Source organism: Scylla paramamosain, chromosome 43, assembly GCF_035594125.1.
Source record: "Scylla paramamosain isolate STU-SP2022 chromosome 43, ASM3559412v1, whole genome shotgun sequence".
In the NCBI taxonomy this organism is placed as follows: domain Eukaryota; kingdom Metazoa; phylum Arthropoda; class Malacostraca; order Decapoda; family Portunidae; genus Scylla; species Scylla paramamosain.
The window spans coordinates 8,994,784-9,013,036 of NC_087193.1; the positions used below are offsets into that span (position 1 = coordinate 8,994,784).

Here is an 18,253-nt window from a genome sequence, read left to right on the forward strand (position 1 = left end):
AGCTAACTGAAAATGAACGTGATGCAAATTCAGTAGGTTTTTATTTTTCTCGATTTTTTTTTCTTTTTTTTTTTTACTTGTATCTGGGTTGCATGTGTAAATGTGAAAAAAAGACACAGAAAAGTATAGTTAATGAGGTTAAATGTCAACTGTAAATCAATTATTCGTCTCCAACATCGACCTTAATTTCTTTCTTTTAGCGAGTTACGAAAATTCAATTCAAAAACACGAAAAAAAAATAGGAAAAAAAAACTTTTCATCGAATTTTTTTACCAGCAGGTTGAAGAGTGAATTAACACATTAAAGTTTTAAGTGTTGAATAATGCAAAACATCTAAAAAAAATATTCCAGAAGTAAATTTTCAATAGAATCCCAAGAGACAATGAGGAAAACTTAATTAGAGACAATGTTCATTTCATACGTTCGAATTATAACAAGAGGAATTGGTTCTTAAATAAAGTGGTAGATGAATGGAATGGGCTCAGTAATCAGGCTGTCAGTGCTGAGTCATTAGGGAGCTTTAAAAGAAGATCAGACAAATTTATGGATGGTGATGACAGGTGGAAGTGAAACAGCTACGTATGCTTCTCACACAGACTGCCACGTGTCGGCCCGATTACTTTTAGCAGCTTCCGTGACCTTCTTACGTTACGTTCTTAAAAATATCATTAAAACTTTAAAAATAATCATAACTTTGAAAAATTGTATAAAAAAAATACAAAGAGAAAAGAAAAAAGCACTTTGCTATAATAAGAAAGTAAAAAAAATAATTAAAACAGCTTCAGAAAAATACAAAAGCTAAACAAAATTGCTTTCACATCGTAAGACAACAATATGAAGAGAGTAAAAATAAAATACTCTCACATACAAAGCACCAAGGACCGGAAAATCACTCGTTAGTCAACCACGCCAGGTGGACAATGCCGGGACCCCCACGCTGCCGCTTTTCACCAGCCAGGCTCCAGAGATGCTATTTCTGGAAACACACTGGAATGAACGCCTGAGATATTGATGAGGCGTGACGCAAATCAAGCTACGAAACGCTTGTGTGTGTGTGTGTGTGTGTGTGTGTGTGTGTGTGTGTGTGTGTGTGTGTGTGTGTGTGTGTGTGTGTGTGTGTGTGTGTGTGTGTGTGTGTGTGTGTGTGTGTGTGTGTGTGTGTGTGTGTGTGTGTGTGTGTGTGTGTGTGTGTGTGTGTGTGTGTGTGTGTGTGTGTGTGTGTGTGTGTGTGTGTGTTTGTGTGTGTGTAAGGTTAAGAATAGCGTAATTACAAGTTTTGAAGGTGAAGTTCTGATGCTGAAAATGCAGACAGAAAAATAAAGGAGGAGGAGGAGGAGGAGGAGGAGGAGGAGGAGGAGGAGGAGGAGGAGGAGGAGGAGGAGGAGGAGGAGGAGGAGGAGGAGGGAAGAAACCAACAAAATTCCTGTGTATCTCAAGGTCATTATAAAAACCTAAAACCAAACACAATACTGAAATTATCCAGTCATTGCACAAGAAACATCACACGTATGCTTTACTTATTACTGCCAATGTTCTCCTTATTCTTCACTACGTCTACACACCACTTGGTTAATATCACTTTCAACAATATAAAACCACAGATAATTCACCACTATCACACAGACACAGTAGAAATACATATATATTTGCAAAGTTACTTCTATTTCTTTGTACCCTAAATCTATATATCACCGAGCTGACATCCACAATATACCTTTAAATAATACCAACCCACATACGCGATATTCACTGACACACACATGAAGATAAACTAAGAGGTACTGACTTGCAATGTTCTTTTTATTTTTCCACCCTCACTCCACCTATCATACACACACCTCACACACGGCAGCATCTAACACCATCAAAAACACTCAAGCAACAGATAACGTACAGAAATTCACAACAGTTACATCATATAATTAAACAGAGGAGATACTGACTTCCAACGTTCCTTTTACCTTATACCTGATCTACACGTATCACAACACTGACATCTTACACGCCAAACCATTTAAAAGCATAAAAAACACACGAACACATAACTAATACTAGATCAATGCAGAGATACACAACATTTCTCTCCCCATCACACAGTTTATTCACATTCGATTACTGATGCCCTCGTAGGAGAATAAATGATTTGTCCCTGAGAATAATTACTCACCTGAGCGAGGCAAAGCATGTATGCCGTGCTGGTGTTGCTCAATATCCGCTTTATTACAGCCTCCGAAATTGATCCACAGGCGAGCGAGACAGAGCTTAATCTCGCGCAGCACAAACACGTCCTGCATTAATCACTCGTAATAATAAAAGAGGGAGAGATCGTACGCTGCCTGATGAGAGAGAGAGAGAGAGAGAGAGAGAGAGAGAGAGAGAGAGAGAGAGAGAGAGAGAGAGAGAGAGAGAGAGAGAGAGAGAGAGAGAGAGAGAGAGAGAGAGAGAGAGAGAGAGAGAGAGAGAGAGAGAGAGAGAGAGAGAGAGAGAGAGAGAGAGAGAGAGAGAGAGAGAGAGCATACAAATCTCTATGCAAACACTTGCGTCGTGAGTCACACACGTAAGCCTTGGTCGCCTCTCTATCACACCTGAGACACAACTTTAATTGCTCATAACTTAATACTTTTTTCTTCAAGTGCTATAATTTCCTCCTGCAGGGAAGCCAGACCCGCCACACAACTGCCGCGCCTACGAGGTGACCATCAGCTCCCTGCAAGTGTCCTGCTTACCTGGGGACGACGGGGGACTGGGCCAGAAATTTGTACTGCAGGTAAGTGCACAACAAACTCACTCCATTTACTGCCTGGCTCATCTATTTGTCCCTCATATTTCATCTATGTTTTATTCTGACTCAGAATTGATAGTGTGAGAACAAAAGATAAATTCGTACTTTCCTTGCATTTATTGTTTAATCAATGTTCATGAGCTGTATTATTTTTTTTTTTCTATATAACAATACCACCGTCTTTAAATATACGACAAAAGCTAGATTTCTTGTCGCAAGGAGCATTAGTGGTTCGTATTCCTGGTTGAAACTTTTTGGGAACACTTCTCGTCAACTGATGTAGCGACGTGTCATCTGTGTCCGTGGATGAGAATCTGTGAGAACACACGTCCATGCAATAGATATATGAGCGTGTTGTCACAGCGTTCACGAGGAATCCCCCGCTGCAGACAGGCGATACTGGCGATAAAGGTGACGCAGGCGAGATGACATTTGCCATCAGGTCGTTGCCACCAACCATCCCTGTGCTGCTCCGGTGAAAGATTTAACCGAGCAGGAAGGGGAAGGATGCTTTCCTCGAAAATCCCGCCTTCCAACCACCTCTTTGCCGCACGACTTTCCGCCTCCCCAAGGTGCATTATTTTAAGAGGGCTCAGCCGCACCAGTTTCACCGCGGAGGACTTAACAAGACCTTAACATCTGTAGGTCGAACACTGCGCTCACGAGAAAATACAACAAAGATAATACAGCAACCAGCGCAAGAGGCAACCAATTCATTTTACTCTTAAACCCTTTTTGTTTTATAGTAGCGCTACATTTAACATTATTCTAGCTTGTAGCGGATCGGACAAAGTTACGTTTACTCTAAAAATACGGCGATATTTTCACCGCTCAGCTCAAAGGGGCGCACCAGCAGGGGAAGGAGGCGGCTGCTGGAGGTGCAAAGGAACAGAAAGGTGCTTGTGATTGCCGTGGAGACGAAATAGACAACTTACGAACGCTTAATTCGCCGTGAAAGCCTTACCGTTTAAGAAGCATGTGCCTGCTCACAGACACACACACACACACACACACACACACACACACACACACACACACACACACACACACACACACACACACACACACACACACACACACACACACACACACACACACACACACACACACACACACATTTGTTCTCAGCTAAACGAACAACTTTAAACAAAACTTCTTTCCGTGTTCTTAATCTTTCTCTTGCCTCTAATCTCCACTTGCTCTCCTTTTGATCCTTATAAAATATATGGATTAGGGAACACACACACACACACACACACACACACACACACACACACACACACACACACACACACACACACACACACACACACACACACACACACACAGCACTAACAACACAATGCCTCATTTCTTCACAGCATTATTTCTTTCACAAGCCACATTAATCATACCAGAACTTTCAGCACGTCTCCACCTCCTCTACCTTCTCAGACGCGCACCACAATTTGTTAACAGGAAAAAAGGCCTCATCACCAATACCACTATTACCGTGCAAAGTGGCGTTCCTTACCCAGCGGCTTTAATCATTTTCCTTTCATTTACCAGTAGTCAGTGATGCGGGAGGAAAAAAAAGGGGGGGGTGGAAAAGTAATCAAAATGTTTATTCAACTCGTGTCGGTCACAAGGATATAAAAAGAAAGGGAAATAGCATTTTTTTTCCTCTCTCTCTCTCTTTCATGTAAACATTTTCAAGCAATATATACACATTTTTTTCCCTCTCGTCCTTAATGACGGACGAAACTTAATGAGACGCGGAGGAAACGAAACCAGTCGCGCTTCAACGACAGCGTTAAGAGGGAAATAATTTTGGCGAAACTGAAATATACCATTATCCTAAACACCTGGAGAGAGAGAGAGAGAGAGAGAGAGAGAGAGAGAGAGAGAGAGAGAGAGAGAGAGAGAGAGAGAGAGAGAGAGAGAGAGAGAGAGAGAGAGAGAGAGAGAGAGAGAGAGAGAGAGAGAGAGAGAGAGAGAGAGAGAGAGAGAGAGAGAGAGAGAGAGAGAAATTATTATTGTCATCATCATCATCATCATTCTTATTATTTACTGACAAACTTTCCAAACATAAAATACTTAAAAAATATGAAAAAATCAAAATAGATCAATGAAATAGCAAAACGATACTCAAAATTAAAATTATGACAGAGAGAGAGAGAGAGAGAGAGAGAGAGAGAGAGAGAGAGAGAGAGAGAGAGAGAGAGAGAGAGAGAGAGAGAGAGAGAGAGAGCGCTCAGACTGGATATGCTTTAAGATGACTCGTCTGTTTCCGCGTCAGCGATGGCCGGGGAGTGACTGCGCCTCGGGATGAGAGATAAAAGCGACCAGCTGTGTCGATTACTTCCCAAAGGTGAATCTAAAGGACACCGGGAAGGGCAAAGGAGACAAAGGTTGTGTTGAGAAGAAATAAAAAAAAAAAAAAAAAAGATAAATGCACGGAGAAAACGTTAAGAAATCAATGCCAACGGACGCTTCAAAAAAATGCAAGCAGGAAATGGTGAGAGAAATTCAAAATGGTTACGAATACATTCAGGATAGGAGAAAACAATGAAAGAAATGGAAAATAACCTAAATAGACTTAAAAAGCCAAAGAGAAAGACGATAAGAAGTAAAGCATTTGGAAATCAAGGAAATCAGTAAGAAAAATACAATAAATTAATATATATATATATATATATATATATATATATATATATATATATATATATATATATATATATATATATATATATATATATATATATATATATATATGTAGTAGGGGCACCGGCCAAGCGCAGCAAAACTAAATAAAAAAAAAGGCCCACTGAGATGCCGGTGCGCCTCCATGCCAGACACTATCATTCCGAGGAAAATCAGCATAATACCTCCTGAGAATAGAGAAAGTATGAGGGGACAGAAAAGATGCTATTGTCAGTTGCCCCAGACACCTGTGTTTCAGTGGGGAAAAGAAGAGGTTTAGTAGAGAAGAGGTGATGTTCTACAGATTGAAAATTAGATCTAAGGCCGCAAATGTTGCAGAAGTTAATGATGAAAAAAGTCGAGGCAAATGTCAAGACACTTAGGATTGATACCAGAAGAGCAGTCCGACCTTGGGGATTTTGTGGTCTCCTCCCCAGATGGGGACTCCAGTGTAGAAGTCGCCATATTAATTTAGAATTTTGAATAAAGGGTGTGTGTGTGTGTGTAATTGGGTGTATGTAGTTTTGAATGAAAAAAGAGAGTTGTCTTTAGAGGACATGCTGTGACTGTCTCTGTGTAGTCAGACACAGAGGGAAACGTTCATTGAGGTCAAAGGGTATCACTGATAAGCTCACGGCACCCCCTGATCCAGTGCTTCAGACCTCACTGGGAGTAATTATCGTTTCGGAAGGTGTCTGCTGCCTCGAGATTATATATATATATATATATATATATATATATATATATATATATATATATATATATATATATATATATATATATATATATATATATATATATATATATATATATATATATATATATATATATATATATATATATATATATATATATATATATATATATATGAACCAAATCTACAAGTAAAGGTGAAAAATATATCAAGAAAAATTAAGTAACAAAATTTATAAGAACAACAATAAACAATTTACTCAAAGAAATCAAATAAGTATCCACCTTAAAAATTCTACAAGGTGAAAAAAAAGAAAAAGTAAACTCGAAATAGGAATGAGGAAAAATAAAGTGGAGGAAGAAAATGGAAAGGTAAAGAGGAGCAGAGGATGGACAATTAAGGGCTTGAAGCTGTGAGCACTAAAGGCGTGTTTGGATGAAGCTAAATGGAGACTGAGGGGAATAGTGTGTGTGTGTGTGTGTGTGTGTGTGTGTGTGTGTGTGTGTGTGTGTGTGTGTGTGTGTGTGTGTGTGTGTGTGTGTGTGTGTGTGTGTGTGTGTGTGTGTGTGTGTGTGTGTGTGTGTGTGTGTGTGTGTGTGTGTACATAACGAAGAACCAACCCTTTCCCTCTCTCTCTCTCTCTCTCTCTCTCTCTCTCTCTCTCTCTCTCTCTCTCTCTCTCTCTCTCTCTCTCTCTCTCTCTCTCTCTCTCTCGCGGGTCATTATCACCCACACACATAACGCTGAGAAATGAAACAATTAAGTATGAAAAAAAAAATGCCTTGGCGGAGAGGCGCATATTTAGCTCGAGAGAGAGAGAGAGAGAGAGAGAGAGAGAGAGAGAGAGAGAGAGAGAGAGAGAGAGAGAGAGAGAGAGAGAGAGAGAGAGAGAGAGAGAGAGAGAGAGAGAGAGAGAGCGCCGCCCCCTGTTACCCGGCTCAGTGGTTCACGTTCGCTCAATTTATCCAGAGTTGCGACGCAGCGCAGAATCGCTTCAGCATGTCCTAAGCAACGTATTAATTTTGCGTCGAGGAGCGAAGATAGAGGCCGAGTCGGGGGCACGGAGGGAGGTTAAAGCGAAAGCGCGGCACTGTGTGGGTGGAAGGTGATGGGGGTGAAAGTAATGGGTTAAAGAGGCGTGTTTAAATGGGTGAGCAGGATGAGGGTCTTCTGCTAGCTCTGGCCTGGTTCAATGCATAGTAATGAGAGGAGGAGGCGGAGGAGGAGGAGGAGGAGGAGGAGGAGGAGGAGGAGGAGGAGGAGGAGGAGGAGAACTACCACGACCACGAAGACGACCGTAGCGACGAAGACGACGAAAACGAATAGGAGAATAAGGACGAAGAGAATAATGAGCTTAAGACGATTATGATAGAGAGGCAGACGAAAAGTAAAAAAAAAAAAGAAAAAAAGAAAAGACAGACGTAGTATGCAGTTAGTGACTGTTCAATCCAGCAGTAAGGAGGAGAGGAGGTAAAGGAGAAAGAAGAGATAAGGGTGGTGATAAGGACAGAAGCGCTGGGAAGTGGAGAAAAAAAAAAGTGGATTGGAGAGAATACCCGAGAAAGGTGGTGCTTAGGAAGGTAAGGGGAAGGAAAGGGGTCAGAGGGGAAGGTAAGGCAAGGTAAAGAGCAATCTAGGACAGGGACAGTTGTTTTGGGCGGAGGAAGTAAATGAGGCTGTAACACGGTGTTGTGAGGGTGAGTGGTGGGCGGCACGCATCTAATACAAGCATTAAACACTCCTAACTCCTCCCGCGTGCTAGTCTGGGAGGGAGTAAGAGCTCGTGGGCGGTGGCTATGCTGCAGGATGTCGTGGACTTGATGACGCCATAACTTATCCAGGAGCGGAAGGAGTGTATGTTATTGCATTAAAGGCGGTAAAGGATTCGTGATGAAATGTGAGTTGAAGTGTGTCCTTTAATGCCGCAGCAGCTCAGGGGCGTGGGGAAGAGTGGCCCAAAGGTGTTTTCGCGTGAAATGACTTGCGTTCTGTTACCAAATCACTTTCTTAGCCTACAGTTATGCGTGTTATGAAAATTTTAACGCGAGCTCTTCAGTCTTTATTTGTCACCACACCTGCAAAAGCCTTTGTCGTGCATGTGTGTTAGGAGGCGACTTCCTACCTTGTAAAAAGATTTTCTACCGCGCATCTTGCATGAATAAAAAAATAAAAAAATAGACCGCGTGCTGATAACTGAAATAAAAACTAAACTCCAAGCTTTACATCCCTAACCTTACAGCGAAAGATTCCACACTATCGCACCTCCAAGGACCTAATCACTTCCGCGAAGGTTAAAAGGTAATACGTTGGCAAAACCATTTCCTCGGAGTCGGAAATTGCCAGAATCATTTCCTTAAGGTAATGAAGCATAAATTCAAGAAGCATCTCTCTCTCGTGGCAGTCAGCAATAAAACTAACACAAATTTTGCCCTTCCCCTCAGGTGGTAGAAGCTAATGGAGACTTCAAGCCGGTGGTGGAGGTGACGAGGGAGGCTGCGTCCTTCTCCGTGGCCAACCTGCGTCCTGCCACAGCCTACCGCCTCTTCATCAAGGCTACCAACGCTAAGGGGGAGTCCCGGCCAACCGAGCTCAGCGCCTACACCGAGGCCCTCAACCATCCCCAGCACGAGACTCCAGCAGGTAAGTCGCTAATGAGACCCAGGAGCACACGAACAAACAGGTGAGGTGTTTTTTTTTTTGTTTTTTTTTCAGCGCACCTAATTACAACACCTGTCCCTTTTGATGAGCGTCCGCTGTCTTATTTACAGGTAACATAGGTAACATCATCCGTCCTCTCTCTCTCTCTCTCTCTCTCTCTCTCTCTCTCTCTCTCTCTCTCTCTCTCTCTCTCTCTCTCTCTCTCTCTCTCTCTCTCTCTCTCTGCTTACCTTTCCTTACCTTTCTGAATAGCTAATTACCTCGGCCAGGTACAAAAGTGCGGTGTGTGTGTGTGTGTGTGTGTGTGTGTGTGTGTGTGTGTGTGTGTGTGTGTGTGTGTGTGTGTGTGTGTGTGTGTGTGTGTGTGTGTGTGTGTGTGTGTGTGTGTGTTTATTTTTCCAGCCTTTCCTTTCCTCCCTCGCGTTAAAAAAAAAAAAAAAAAAATGTATAAATAAAACCTCTGTGATTACAATGTTAGTCTGGGTAACAAGCTCATTTGCATGTTTGCCCCCACTGTGTTTTAACTATTCAGAATGTTGATTTGTGGAGCAGATGTTTAAATACAGAGGCGGAGGCAGGCAGGCACACACGCACACACACATGCGCACGCGCGCACACGCTAGCTCCCACGTACGCACGCAGGCACACACACACACACACACACACACACACACACACACACACACACACACACACACACACACACACACACACACACACACACACACACACACAGCCTTGGATTGCCAGTCAGCAGTCTTGCAATAGACTGACTTATCAGGAGAGTCTGCAGCGCCACGCCAGCCCAACACCGACACTCAAGGAAGTACAGAGTAACTAAAGCCTTCATCCCTTCCAATAATACCAAAAGATACTGATGGAAACTGGAGCTTAAGGCATTATGGTACAGTTCGTTGTCTCTTTATTTGATGCAAAGGTGAAGGTGATAAAAGAACTGTTTGGTAAAGGCTTTTTTTGTTTGTTTGTTTGTTTTCTCATATGCAGGTGTGTTTCAGAGCGTGAGCCTCGTTAAGTTAGTCTGGCTTGAGTTATGACTGAGTTATGATTGAGTGTGTGTTTCTGTGTATATATATAGAGATAACAGCTATTACCAAGAATTTTCTCCTTTCCGTCTTCTAATAGGGAGCGCTCTCTCTCTCTCTCTCTCTCTCTCTCTCTCTCTCTCTCTCTCTCTCTCTCTCTCTCTCTCTCTCTCTCTCTCTCTCTCTCTCTCTCTCTCTCTCTCAGTTCCTCAGTGCCTGTTAGAAAGGAAGCTTCGGAGGGAAGGCACGTGGGAATAACAATCCCGGTCACTCTTGGTCTTCAGGTCAAGGAATTCGCACCTCCAGACTCAATAACGAGAAACAAGACACAACAATTCTTTCTCTTTTCTTTTTACATTTCTCCTAACTTCATATCTCACACAGAAGTTCTCTCTCTCTCTCTCTCTCTCTCTCTCTCTCTCTCTCTCTCTCTCTCTCTCTCTCTCTCTCTCTCTCTCTCTCTCTCTCTCTCTCTCTCTCTCTCTCTCTCTCTCTCTCTCTCTCTCTCTCTAACTTCTCTTCACAAACTGGATCATTCATCAGGGAGCACACAGTGAGAGACTCGGCACTCCTTTCTGGAACTTTCAGCCCAGGTGTGCACTCCCGCCACCAAAGATTAATGAATAAAGCAAACTCTTCACCTTACTACTTCATGCACCGCCACCCGCCTGTGATACTGTTCAAGCTCCTCCTCCTCCTCCTCCTCTTCCCAATCAGTAAAGAAAAATGTATATTAACTGCATTTATTTAGGCCGCGAAAAAATCGTGCTGAGAAATCCACGTGATGATGGTAAACACTCCAAAATATGTTGCCTTTAGCTTAATTAATGTGTTAATGTCGTTGACTAATTCTCCCATCAGCCACTGCATCTTTTTAGTATCGCTCCCATTAAACCTCATTAATCCTAGTTTAAGGGAGGTCTTTTATAACAATATGGTGTTTGTGCTCAAAGAAAATGCGTTTATTGATGTATTTGTGTAAGTCTTTGGATGAGATAGAGAGAGAGAGAGAGAGAGAGAAACTACAATAAAAAAAATTAAAAAACCGATCAGGCTAATACTCTTACCTGGAATCCATCCCATTTGTCACATTCCTCTCCCCAGCGTCAATACACGAGGCAACGCTAAGGCAATTGTAAGCACTAGGAATTAGAAGTGATTCACGTTCGTCTTCCCGTGTCTACTTCTCCTACCTGTCCAGTATATCATGTTGGCTCTTAACCTACTCTGCTGATTCCCCTGCTTGTAGATTAGATAGCATTGTTCAAGTTCCCGGAAGCAGCTTTGGCTCGTAGGAACAATTGGCGTGCTGCTGTTTGCTTCCTCCTTTGTGTCTTTCTTTGTATATTCCTCCTCCTCCTCCTCCTCTCTCTCTCTCTCTCTCTCTCTCTCTCTCTCTCTCTCTCTCTCTCTCTCTCTCTCTCTCTCTCTCTCTCTCTCTCTCTCTCTCTCTCTCTCCTCGTTGAACACAATCAACTGCACTAACTTCTAACTTTGCCTTCAAAGCGAGCCTATTTGAACTGTTTTCTTGTTATCTATCGAGCAGCTCTCTCTCTCTCTCTCTCTCTCTCTCTCTCTCTCTCTCTCTCTCTCTCTCTCTCTCTCTCTCTCTCTCTCTCTCTCTCTCTCTCTCTCTCTCTCTCTCTCTCTCTCTCTCTCTCAGCGCCACACATCATCCAGCGTATTATGACCATGATGTCCCCCCTTAACACACCGTGCCCCAACGCCTCTTCCCTATTTCCAGCACCATATTTGTTAACTAATCTCTTTACCTTCAACACATCACCTTCCCTTCCCCCCTCTCTCTCTCGCTCTCTCTCTCTCTCTCTCTCTCCCTCTCAGCAGCGCTTTGATATTTAAAGTACGGGAGATTAGCACCCCTGGCTGAGTGCTTTCTGCCGTCACAAAGGGAATAAAATAAAGAACAGAAAATCAACGGATGTAAAACAGATGTAAAATCGAAAATCAGTGTTTTTTTATAGCCAGTGACAACTTTTCCATTTTTCTTCTCTGCACGAATGGAACACAAGGGCAAATGAATGTGATTGGCTGTCTATGCAGGTGGTCACTCATGCCACGTGTGCCCCTCTCCTTCATAACTCTACTTGCGGAGGAGAGGGAAGTGGAGAAGAGGAGTGGAGCGGAGTGAAGTGAAGGGGATAGGATAGGTGAGGATGGTAGGAGTAGAGGAAGGGGAGAATAATGAAGAAGAGAGAATGAGAAGAGTGGAATGGAGAGGAGAGGAAAAGAAAAAAAAATGAAAAATAAAACAGGAAAAAATGAAGAGAGAGGAGAAAGAGGAGAGGAGAGAAGATAAGTAAGAAGAGGCGAGGCGAGGCGAGACAAGGAGAAAATAATAAAAGGAGAGGGGGGAGAGGAGAGGAAGGAAGAATAGAGAGCATGGAAACAAAAACTACTACTGTATGGTAATAAGGAAGAGAACAATGAAGATGGTGATAAGGATAACAGCGACAATAATGAAGCTCCCACTCTTCCCTACGCTTCCAGAACCAACTCGGGGGCGTGAAAGTGGCGCGGAGGTGGCCGTGGGCGTGCTGGTGGGCGCCGTGCTGGCCTGTCTCCCCGTGGCCATCGCCGTGGTGGTAATGGGCGTAAGGACGTGCATGAGGCTACGAGCGGCCAGGAGTGGGCGTGCAGAGGAGAGCGAGAAGGAGAGTACTGAAGTGGAAGGCGGAGGGGGAACCGTGCGCCCGCTGCTTCCAGGTCAAGGTAAGTGTTGGTTGGCCTTGACCTTCACAGTAACAGTCACCCCTACACGTCTTGTTATTCCACGCGTTTGTTATTCAAGATTCTCCAAGGCATGTGCTGCTCAATACTAAGATCCATATTAAAGAATCTATTTTCCGAGGCACCTTGTCTTGTACGAAGGTAGCACTTGTTTAGAGAGTGACTGTTTCTTATTTCTTCCCTTTGTTTGTTGATAAAGCTTCAACAACGCTATTTCATTCTCATTTCAATGGTAACAAATATACAAGGATGTTTGCATGATTTCCTAGTTATATTTACTGCTCGAAAAGATGGAAAGAGTTTTTAAACCTCCATCATAGCAGAGTCTGGCAAAGATTACGAGGAAATGTGCTTTATCTCCTCACCAAACATGACAGATATTTGTTTAGCTCATTCTTGGTCTTATTTTTCCTTTCCCGGCGTATTAAACCTCTCTCTCTCTCTCTCTCTCTCTCTCTCTCTCTCTCTCTCTCTCTCTCTCTCTCTCTCTCTCTCTCTCTCTCTCTCTCTCTCTCTCTCTCTCTTCTTACACACATCGTTCACGCCCTACCTCCCCTCCTCACTGCCCTCCTTCCCCGCCACACTCAGGCACGCCAGGTTCGGGAGGAGGTGTGTCCGGGGAGAGTGGGTCGGACATCACTACGATCACCGGAGGCGTGGCGCTCTCCTCCACCACGCTGCCTCCCACGCCCTCCTCTGTCCACTCCGAGGCGCAGGTGACTCAGGTAGGTAAGCGACAGCAAGCGTTTTCGTTCTGCACGGGAAGGTTTGGTCACTTCGCACCATGATAGCGTTAAGTGTCATTAAAGTGTGCGAGCATGACTTTCAAGGCCTTGCAACCTCCGGCAACTTATTTGATGAATAGAAGTTATTCTGTGTGATAAATGGCCACAGCTAGACATGATGTAATGAAGTTGATCTATCCAGTAAAGTTATTCAATAAGTGCTAAGTCGAGGCGTGTGGGTGTGCAGGTGGCGGCCACGGACACTTCCAGCCTGCTGTATCCTGGAGGGCGGATCTACAGCCCGAACCGCGCCCAGCAGGTGGCGGCGCCCCCCGTTATGGCCCAGTCCGCTACCAACCTCAGGCGCGCGCCGTACACTTCGCACGAGGACAAGTTTGATGGGGAGAACGAGCTGCTGGAGATCACTCTGCCTCCCCCCGCGGCTTACGACCAGGGCTACCAGTCGTCCTACCAGGGCTGCCAGACCCTGGAGCAGTGCTACCAGCCGCAGGAGCAGGTGCCCTCCAGGATGAAACCAGGCTACCCTCAGGTGTTCCAGGAATACCAAACAGTGCTGCCCGCGGCGGCGTACCCCCAGGGCGTGGCCGTCAAGGGCGTCCACCCCAATCTGCAGTACATATCGTCGGTGCCGCTCAGTCAAGGGTACAGTCCTGCGCCGGTGCCCACCTCCCAGGCCGGCCCCGCCCCCTCCTTCGCCACGCTGCCGCACAGCAAGGTCACCACCTCCTCGTCGTTCAGCGTCCTGCCGCCGGCCAAGGAGGCGGGGCAGGAGGGTAGGATCGAGGACAACAAAATGTCCACCGTATACAACCCGCTGACGCTGTTCCCGAGTCCCACCTACGCCCAAAAGAGCGTGGCGCCGAACACCGACCGCGCCCTCCATACAGGTTCGCTCAAGAGGGGCGTGAAGCCGCCGGCACAGGACATCCTCAGGATACGTGACAGCACGCGGAGCCGCAGCGCCAGCTTGTCCTCGGTGTCCTCCAACAAGCGGGAAAGTTCAGTCTAACAGCGGCCGCTGCGGCACGTGCCCCGCGGGGGACTTCGCTCACGGGGACCTGGGACATGCTGGGTTCGTATAGAACAAAATTTATATACAGTCTTTCAGACATAATTGTTTTAACTTAGTGTTGTCAAGTGACCTAGGTAGTGTGTGGCGGCCCGGCGCGGACGGCGGCGGCCGGGCGGCGTCGTGTTTTCCTAAATAACGTTCGGTGTTTTTATTACGTCACGAGGAAGGTGACGCCGCCTTTGCTTGGGAAGCAACTCAAAGCAGTTACGGTGACAGAGATATTGACGGCGGCGGGAGGCAGGAAAGAAGGAAAGTCGCGACCCTCCCGCCAAGCACGTTACCGTACCTGCACGTGTTTGGGCGTACCTGGACTCTCCAGTTGTAGGATCGCACACTCCCACAGGCAGTCTGAAATTATTGTGTTCATCACCTGACGTGTAAATGAGTTCCAAATGAAGGCCTGGAGTGCAGGTCACAACAGACAGCGCGGAGCGGCACGAGTCCCAGTGAATGGCAATGTTAGGGTGGTGGAGTAAGAACAAACGGGCGGCCAAGGTGATGGAGGCGGCAGGAGGAGCGGCAGCCGGTGCCTGGCATCCTCCTGCGCCCACAGGGGGTGGGGGGGGGGTGGAAAGAAAAAGAAAGAAAGCAGGCCCCGAACCGGCTGGCTCCCAGACAGCCGCCACAACACCGCCCACAACTCAAGGGTGCGTGAAATGACCTGCGTAATTTTTAGGAGCCAAAATTTGGTGCACCGCCGCAACACAAACTGAATATTCTCCTAACAACAAAAAGTATTTTGCGCTAAGTGGAGAGCTAGAGGCGGTAAAGACGCCCATTGTGGGAGAGCTAAAGGAATTGCTCATCAAAGAGACTGGGAGAGGCGGTTGCCACAAGACCACGCCTGGGAGGCTGCCACCGCGGCCCTGGAGTGGCGGGAGGCTCGGCACCATCGCCATGACCTTGACAGCGATGACACTGCTCGAAAAGTCGACCACAAAAATATCATACCAAAACCGATTCACCAAAAATATAAAAAATTTTCCAGTCTGTAAAACACGTTCGGTTTATTAATTCAGAGCTCAGAAAACACCAATGTTGTTTATCCGGAAATTAAGAAATCCTGGGCAAAATTAGACACGCACACGACAGAGATTGCTCTTAAGAAAATTGCAGACTCAGGCGGTGCAGAGATATTTGCATTAGTTCCTTTCCCTTCCCGAGAGTTTCCTTGGTTCAGATTATCACCCCTCAGCTCCCCTCACCCCACCCCGGGCTGTCGGCCTGACCAGGGAGGGAGTGCATCCCTGCAGCCTCCATCGGGCCTCCGCCAGCACCCGTGACCACCTGGCAAGCTTCGAGGTGTTCCCGGGAGGTGGGAGTAAGTGTGTCACGTTGCATAGTGGGCGAGGAGTCCCGGGTTTGTACATGCTCCTTTCTTTCCCCGTTAGCCAGTGTGCATGCGACGAGGCATTTTAGAACGTGTACATACGAGTGTTTTATATACAAATTATATGTTGGATGACACGACCACTTTATTACACCTAATGATGTGTATTGTTACGATACTGTGTGTGTGTGTGTGTGTGTGTGTGTGTGTGTGTGTGTGTGTGTGTGTGTGTGTGTGTGTGTGTGTGTGTGTGTGTGTGTGTGTGTGTGTGTGTGTGTGTGTGTGTGTGTGTGTGTGTGTGTGTGTGTGTGTGTGTGTGTGTGTGTGTGTGTTTCAAGAGTTCCGTGATCCTGTGTACTGTACATAAGCAGGCATACATTTTTCCCTCATGTGACTCAATATTTTATAAAGAACTGTTTGTGTCTTTACGTTCGCATCGCTGTCCAACATTCGATGGTCCTGTACTATGTTTATTACGTAAGGGAATTGTGTGTACGATTGATACCATTCAGCTGTTAAATTTGTGAGTATTCTTTCATAACAAAAAGTCCTTGAAAATCACGTGATTGGAGGTCCTTTGTTACAAAGATACGCAAGGTTCAAAATGCCACCAAAACCACTTGAAATCAACTACCTTAATGTCTTTCCGTTGGCCACACTCCACATTCGGACACAATACACGTCTAGTACACGCTCTGATTCGCCTGAGACAATCCCTAGATGATGTGAACCACACCTGAGAACACCTTACACACACACACACACACACACACACACACACACACACACACACACACACACACACATGAAAACCACAATGTTCCTCTTTCCCTCTCCCTCTCCCCCTCTCTCACTTTGCCCTCCCAGTACATGTTCGTGACACGTTTTCTTTCCCTCAATGGGTGATACATTTTCTATACGGGCCCTGGGAGACCCTTGGTGGGTGTAGCGTAGGTCACAGACTGTGTGCTGTGTATACTCTGTCGGAAATTAAACCTTAAGATAAAAGAGTGTTTTTCTTTCTCTCCTTTAAGAGTGGAAAAATATCCTCACCTTGTTATTCTCCTCAAAGTGGAACATGTCTCCTCAATTTATCTCTTTTCTTTCTATCATAAAAAAAAAGGAAAAAAATGTCCTCACGTCTCCTGTCTTATACTAATCATTCGCATTAGTCCTGCTTTACGAAACTATTACGGAAAAGGAAATATGAAGAAAAATACACGTACAAAACCAAAGACATTACGCCTTTAAATCACTTATTTCTAGTCATGACTGGAACTGAAAAAAAAAATAAATAAAATACTGAACAGTTAAGATTAATTCAATAATTGATGTCCTTCATACGATAATGCTGTGTTAAATAAGAATGCCTACACTATTATATAATTACTAGAATCCAACTTAACTTACTGACCTGTAAAACTTTGTGTAGACCGACATGGAATAACTGGTGTGAGTACAATGTAATCAGAAATATAATTTTTCGGGTGGACAAAACACAAGGTAACCAATGTTTTAGTTGATGTAATAAAACAAGATATGGAGAACACACACACACACACACACACACACACATACACATACACACACACACACACACACACACACACACACACACACACACACAGAACCTATTTCGATGCAAGGAAATGAATGTCTGATATCGAGGAGTAAAGACAGACAACCCGCAGAGAGCAGCCTTTGAACCGTGTGTGTGTGTGTGTGTGTGTGTGTGTGTGTGTGTGTGTGTGTGTGTGTGTGTGTGTGTGTGTGTGTGTGTGTGTGTGTGTGTGTGTGTGTGTGTGTGTGTGTGTGTGTGTGTGTGTGTGTGTGTGTGTGTGTGTGTGTGTGTGTGTGTGTGTGTGTGTGTGTGTGTGTGTGTGTGTGTGTGTAGGCGGGTGAGTGTGTGGTGTCTTTTACCATTTATTTTCTCTCCTTCCCTAGCAAGTCAGTGCCTGATGAAGAGAATCCTCAGGCAAGGGACCTGCTGTCATCTCCCCTTCCTGAACTGAAAGCAACCACCGGCTCGGATTCTTTACTTAGAAAGCCATTAAATTCATAGAAGAGAAAAAAAAAAAAAAGAAAGAAAAGAAAATCATTATCCTGACCAGCCACTGTAACCTTAGCCCTGACCAGTCGTGTGCATGATGAGGCTGACCATTCCCTTCCCTTCCCTTCTCTTCCCTCTCGTCCACTGGTCAAGTCTTCCCGGTGAATGACTTAACAAGTAACTCATGCCTTGCAAGGCTAAACTTGTATTACCTTGACTCTTACATATATCTCTCTCTCTCTCTCTCTCTCTCTCTCTCTCTCTCTCTCTCTCTCTCTCTCTCTCTCTCTCTCTCTCTCTCTCTCTCTCTCTCTCTCTCTCTCTGTGCGTGTGTGACTAACATTTTTTTTTTCACCCTTTCAATGTGACACACACTAACACGACTTTAGAGGTGTCTGGCACGAAACCCCTTAAAAAACTGGCCAGCTTGAGCCGCGGTGCAGACCCT

General features: G+C 45.0%; 1 protein-coding gene across 1 annotated transcript in view; it reads left to right on the forward strand.

Moving 5' to 3' along the window:
- Window positions 1-16,763, forward strand: part of LOC135093585 (uncharacterized) — a 136,799-nt gene extending 120,036 nt beyond the window's left edge. The window contains exons 15-19 of the mRNA XM_063992977.1: window positions 2,655-2,767; window positions 8,600-8,798; window positions 12,368-12,589; window positions 13,196-13,332; window positions 13,580-16,763. Of these exons, the coding sequence (XP_063849047.1) occupies window positions 2,655-2,767; window positions 8,600-8,798; window positions 12,368-12,589; window positions 13,196-13,332; window positions 13,580-14,362 (1,454 nt within the window). The 3' untranslated portion in view covers window positions 14,363-16,763. The remainder of the gene's footprint in view (window positions 1-2,654; window positions 2,768-8,599; window positions 8,799-12,367; window positions 12,590-13,195; window positions 13,333-13,579) is intronic.
- Window positions 16,764-18,253: the final 1,490 nt, after the last annotated feature.